At 34.0% G+C, this 6,952-nt stretch overlaps 1 protein-coding gene across 5 annotated transcripts in view; it reads right to left on the reverse strand.

Moving 5' to 3' along the window:
• Positions 1–6,952, reverse strand: part of LOC137618093 (sulfide:quinone oxidoreductase, mitochondrial-like) — a 296,155-nt gene that overhangs the window by 42,670 nt on the left and 246,533 nt on the right. For 4 of the 5 annotated variants that reach the window (XM_068348077.1, XM_068348074.1, XM_068348076.1 and 1 more), the window contains exons 2-5: positions 2,824–2,927; positions 2,362–2,467; positions 1,879–1,959; positions 581–724 (exon numbers count right to left, since the gene is read on the reverse strand). In XM_068348077.1, the coding sequence (XP_068204178.1) occupies positions 581–724; positions 1,879–1,959; positions 2,362–2,467; positions 2,824–2,921 (429 nt within the window). In that variant the 5' untranslated portion in view covers positions 2,922–2,927. Of the gene's footprint in view, positions 1–580; positions 725–1,878; positions 1,960–2,361; positions 2,468–2,823; positions 2,929–6,952 lie in introns of all 5 variants that reach the window. The other variant, XM_068348073.1, reaches the window with a different exon arrangement.

The raw sequence follows: 6,952 nt of genomic DNA on the forward strand, positions 1-6,952 counted from the left end.
GCTCCTGCAGATGGCTTATAGGGAGAAATGTGGGTACGCCTAGAAAGACCTTTAAGCATCTCAATGCATCTACTTTTGCAGCTACGTAAAAGCAGCCATGGTATAGAAAACAAGCTTCTATAAATAATACAAATTAATGAAAAATGTGATATGAACACCCCTGAAAAAATGATTGCATCAAACAAGGTCAAGGGTTGAAATTTAAGCAAAAAGACAAGGAAATGGGTGGTCAATATGCCCAATTTGTGGACATTCCTTATTCTTCATGGAAATACAACCGATATATTACTTTGTAAATTCTTATCTACAGTAATCTTACCCTTAAAGTAACAAAGTAATATGCATTATGAAGTGAATATTTACAATTTTGTACGAAAAACATTCAAATTTCAAAATGATATTCTCCAAGTTAAGGTAAAAATCTGACAGATCTGCAAGTCATTCAACAATTTACCATAGGATCATCTCAAATTTAGAGCCTCTTTTACAGCTATCAATGTTTACGATTACCAACAATTCATCCTATACTAAAACTAATAAACATCTGCAATTCAAAATCAAAATACTATATAGTACATACCTGTTCATAATTCAATTGTATGCCAAGAGCAACTACTAGATATTCATAATTTATCTCCTGGCCCTTATCTGTTATTACTTTGTTGTTGTGAGGGTCAAAACTCACAACCTTTCGTTTGATCCAGTCTGCCTTCCTTGGTAAAACCTGCAGTGAAAAAAAAATGCAATTAATTTTCTGAAATTTCATACACTAGAAATATCTGGAACCAAATTAAAACAATCTATAAAATTTTTAAATAACTTGCGTAAGCGACATCGAGATGGCAAAAATACTGTACAAGTAAACAACATATTTAGTTACCAGTACATTTCTAAATCTGAACTCTCCTACTATTATACTTTAAGAAATATTTCTTTAATGTGTTTTGGTAAGACATAAAGCCTATATTAACTTAGTCAGATTTGATCTAACATATTCAGGTATATCATCACATGGTCAGCCCATGAGTGATAACTTTGGACTTAGAAGTGTGAAACTACTTAATAATCATAGAGACTACACTTAATTTATAATTCTGAAGAACAGGAGGTATGTTTCTAAGGACAGGTAGCCTGCAATTATGTTGTTACCATTTCCAGTCAAAATTACCGGTAACTACTGTACAAGAATTAATTGTAGCTGGAATAAATTTTAACAAAATGGATGATTAGACTTCCTTACACCTCCATTTATTTGCTATACTGTATGTAGAAAATATGCGAGATGATTGCAAGCTTTAGAGGGAGCCAGTTTCCCAGCACTACAGGCTTTTGCAGTCCATTTGAAATTAAAGACCAGATAAGGATAGGGGTAAAGAACAGACCTAGGAAACATGCACTTATGCTACCCACGTCTTTACTGTCTAAACCAGGCCAGTTTAGGGTATTACAGGGTATATCTAGGTTGGAACTTTGATGCAAGGAAATTTATTTTTTCTATATCAACAAACATTTCTCTTGCAAAGGGCTCTGCAAGAAAAGACACACTAAACTTGTTCTACCTTTTTGGAAGGATCTTAGTCCATTATTATATCTCCAGAATATGGTTTTACACAATACTGTACCTGGGTTACTGTTACTGAATAGTCTTCCCATAATCTCTGGCTTGTCAGAGTTCTCCAGTTATGAAAATATGATAGCATGAAAAAATAAGTTAATTCTCTACTACGATGAGCCTGCAGGGCTACGTCACAAAATATGAATACTTTAATAATACAGTTTAAGAAAACTTACCCCTCACAGATATACGTTTTCCCGACTATTATATGTCACAGGTGATTGTAGCAGTAAACAAAATATTGATTTTTTTTTAAATCTTACTTCACTCATTGGTTTGCCAGAGTCCTCCAGAGTCTTCATACCACCACCGACAAGAGTCCACATTGGTTGGTAATAATGCATCTGTAACAGAGGGTCACTATTATTAACTTAGAGTAAAGAAAAAAAAATAATTTTGATAAATGCTTTCATAATTCCCATGGTTAAAAAACCTTGTAAATTAACCTTGTTTTAAAATTGATTAAATTACTGTAATTACTTCTTTTGCTGCAAATATAAGGGTCAATAATGATGCAGTACAATAAAGAAATAGAGTTGAGGTTCTGAATGTCAGCATGGTATGTGCATGCATCACGACATTAACAAAACAGTCACATTTAATAATGTATCACAGATCAATATCATATCAACAGATATAGGCTAAATCTTAAGAAATACTATATCTACACTTGCACAACATGAAGGAAAATTATAATATTCTATAAATATGTTATGGTCAACAAGCAGTTCACTTCTATTACTTACATTTGCAGGATCAATGACAGCAACTTGTCCCTTTCCGAGCTTCGATGAAAATTTTGCAGCTGTTGCACATCCACCTGCGCCGCCACCCACGACCACCAACTTATAACTGTTTGAAAAAAGAAACTAAAGGGTAGTCAGGGGCCACAGGTCTAGGAATTTGGGGGCTTGGGGGACTGAGTTAATAATGAGCCTTAGTGTGGAAAGTTGGTGGCGATTTTAAATGTATATTTACATGCTTTTAATTGCCGACCTTGCTCGGGGGCACTTTCAAAAATGTCCCCACGTCCCCCATCCTTAGCTAGGCCACCTTGTGTAGTTATAACACTGAGGAATTTACAGATAGACTGAATAGAGATCATTTTCCATTGCCTACAACTGAACTCTTTCTATTTGATTGAACACAATAACAATAATATGAAATGGCAAAATTAATAAATTTGGCATGAGTGACCTTCACCTAACCTTTTATGATTGGCACCTGTAGTGGATAAGGCAGCCTTTTGTAATGATCCTCTCAGGCCATGAGCAGTTAGAAGGTGAACTCCTCGTTGAGATATCATCTTGTTCTGCAATAATAATAGTAATAACTAATAATAGCTAGTTGGCTAGTGAGCAGTTCAGGCATGCTGATTACTCAACACTCATTTCTATGGATAGCATTTACGGTTAAATCCTGTCTTCAACAATCAGCCAATTCTTTAAAACTAATAATAATAATAATAATAATAATAATAATAATAATAATAATAATAACAATAATAGGCGTGGAATTTTGTAACAATATGAACCAAGTTTAAAATCTCTGTCACAGCAATGTCCGAACTTATGGCTGATTACGTGAATTAGACATTTTGCTTGACCTTGACCTTCCAAAATCTAATTATTTCCAGCTTTTTACATACCAGTTAAGCACTGCAAGTTTCATTACTCTTGAATTAAAATTATGACCAAGGTGTTCACTAACAACACCTCGGGTAATAATCTCCCATATATAATTAAGAGCAAGTGTTTGGCTATATATCTATATCCTGTCATGCTGAGCAGCACTGCCAGATTTATACCTACTCAGTCTCTCCCTGTACCTTGGGTGAGGGAAAGAGTAGTAGTCATTTCCTGGTGAGAGGGGGTACCCCCAAGAAGTACACTTGGATATTACAACTGCCGTGTTGTAATTAAGAAAGGGAGAGGGGTGAGAAGGGTTGAATCTAATCTGTGCGCGCATATCTACCAAATATTTAGCTATCATTCTTGACGGGTTGCGTACACTAATAATAATAATAATAATAATAATAATAATAATAATAATAATGGCACATGGATAAACAACTTGCCTGAGCACCCTTTAAGATTATTTTGAAGATTTATCAAAGATATTTCTAAGTAAAATTGCATAAGAAAACTGCGATCCAATCCAGGCTCATGGCTTGAACAAAATTTTACACTTTACTCTCCAGCTAGTTTAGATATTCTAGTAGATACTTTTACACGAGAGCTTTAAACAATATATTTTTCACCATTTTTTATGATCTCGTATGTCCACAATTTGAATACCTGTTACCCCATTTACCCAATGGTGCTTTGGCACTGTTTGAATACAACTTTCCTATTGCTTCCATACGAAATGAGAAAAGTTTATTTACGCTAACCTGGTTAGGTTAGGTTTGATGTACAAGCATCCCTACACAAACACGCACACACACACACATTCATACTTTAAGCTGCCAGGCAAACTTTGATCAGTAAAACTCACTTGACCTTACATAGGAAGATTTTTATGGCCTAGGTACATTTGGACCATAAAATGAGTTCAATAATGGCAAATAAATAGAAAGAAAACTACCTATTTATCTGGATCAGTCTCGTTATCTCATGTTATGGAGGGGTGGTGTCAGGAGAACTACGGGTGGTATAAGTGGTGCTTTGGAACTTTCGATTCTCATGTTTGGTTCCATTTTATCATTTTTATATTATCTTCCTCAAAATTGTCACTCATTCATTGTTAAATTCTGTATAAGAACAAAGTAAGGTGAACAAGAATACCATACAAAAAGGAAAAAGTTTGATTGACTAAATACTAATGTAATTCACAAATTTGAGGTGCAAGACTTCAATTATAAATATTTTCTACAAACCTGAAGTACACAATAAACTTTAGTGATCAAGATTTCCTCTACAGTACATCAGGGTATAAGAAGGAATATTGTTGTAATTAAAAAAAAAAATAAATAAAAAAGTCAGTAAGGACATTCCGGGAGACCAGGACTTTACCCATTCCGGTCCCCCGCCCCCATAGATAAACTAGCACTGTTCAGTGTGACACCTTTAAGAAAAACACTACCCAACCCACCACACCCTAAGAAAAAGCATTAATGTAAATACGCAATGCATCGGTTTATATTTAATTTACATCACAATAATACCCGATTACAGCCCAAAAAAAAAAAAAAAAACTTTCATGTGGACGTTCGCCAGTTTCAAAATATTCATCGAACCCATTTCTATTTATAAATCTGAGGATGATAAAGAGACTTTCTGAAGCAACTGCCCCGCCTCCAAAAAAAAAAAAGATTGGAACAATCATCCTCATTAGTATTCAGATTAAATATCCTTTTGATGTTTAATGATGGGAAATCCGATCCGTCTCGCTAATATCTTATTTAAAAACAGAGAGAGAGAGAGAGAGAGAGAGAGAGAGAGAGAGAGAGAGAGAGAGAGAGAGAGATTTTGCTCGTAGCAATAAGCAACTCAAGGGCGTTTTAATATTGTACCCTAGACATAGAGAGCCAACTCACTAGGGGATACCTGGCCGCCCATCCTCTTGATTCAATGACAAACCTATACGAACAATTCGTCACATATGGTCTTCACTATGTCATGATCATCATTGCTTTATTTCATATAAATTGTCGGCCCCGTTTCTCCAGATTTCGAGGTACACTACTATATAACGGAGGAGCAAAAATATGATATTCACTGATTTTTCTAGTGTGTGTGTGTATATATATATATATATATATATATATATATATATATATATATATATATATATATATATATATATATATATATATAATGTGCACGCGCGCGCGCGTGTGTGTGTGTGTAGAAATAATGGCATGTGGTAATTACAAAATACGTATTACAGCCAATATTTTCGATTTCCTTTGGTGGCGATAACATGTGTGTGTATATACAGTACTGCATACACGTATGCAATGTATTCATCCGTAGAAAGCGTGGCTTGAATAGGAATAAGATCAGGATTGTGATTTATTGCTTAGCTTTCCGAAAATATTCTCATATCATGACGACCAATTAAAAATGACAATATAAATCAAAATTAAAATTTTTTAAAACATACATGATTAAAACGAACATACTATGAACATACTAACACTAATTATTGGAGAGAAATTAAAAATATTACAAGTCACTCATAATTGACTCCATTATTATTGTCATTATTGCTATCATTATTATTAATAGGAAAGGGTTTTTCATTGAAGTGTCCAAGGGGGTAAAAGTACACTCTGGACACTGAACGATGCTTACTCTAGGAAGGATATTAGAAATTCTGCTATACCGTATGCTGCACAGTGTTATGGGTCAGAATTGCCCTTAATTATGGCAGCAACGATCAAAATACGACGTAATTTTAAGAGAATCTATTAACAAAACTAATAATAATCATATAAAAATTCACAATATCTGTTAAAGTGCTAATGTCAAGCACAATAGACACAAGTATGAATAAGTCCGTAGAGGTTTCCAGTAGTAACATGTAACAATCAACCAGGTCTTTCAAACCATCTCTCTGAAGGTCTCTCTTTCTCTTTTACATGACTTAGTTTCTATTTCTTAACTAAATTTCTAAAATCCAGCTCAAACTGGAAATATCTCTCTACTTCCTTAAACAGTTAAGAGCAAAGAACAAGTAAACAGGCAATTGGGATAATGACCACTAAATAGTTTAACACCACAACGATTATTGAAATTCTAAAGGCTGAAGAGCAGCAAGGGAAAGAACACAAATAAACAAGAACGCACCAACCTTCATAACGACAGTAATTACCAGTTTCCTCGTAAAAACTTCTATTTACATACAACAATGATAAAAAAAATCCTCTGAGAATGCTTTTTTAAACAAGATAAAATTCCAGAATAATAATCGTTCTAGAAATTTTATCCACTTATTATTATTATTATTATTATTATTATTATTATTATCATCATCATTTTAGTCGCGAACGAAGTGAGTGACCTTGTATGACATGCCAAAATCTTTTTCAAAGATATCTCACCCAATCTGTAGCTCAGTCATTCCCTAACCATAGATTTCGGAGCGAAGGTGGGAAGGGGGAGCTGATATTTTCCGCGGCGGTGTCAATAACTCCTATACCAATAAATCCATTCAAATAAATTTTAAGGGATTATTTATATATATAAGCTTTGTTTTTGCCATTTTCGTGTTCATGCCTACTTTTGTTCTTAAGTCACGATTTTTAGCTAAACACTCGATAAGGATCCGCAAACTACTCCAAATTTAAAAAAAAAAAAAAAAAATCCAAATGATTTTCAGAGGGTTTGATGG

Source organism: Palaemon carinicauda, chromosome 24, assembly GCF_036898095.1.
Source record: "Palaemon carinicauda isolate YSFRI2023 chromosome 24, ASM3689809v2, whole genome shotgun sequence".
Taxonomy (NCBI): Eukaryota; Metazoa; Arthropoda; class Malacostraca; order Decapoda; family Palaemonidae; genus Palaemon; species Palaemon carinicauda.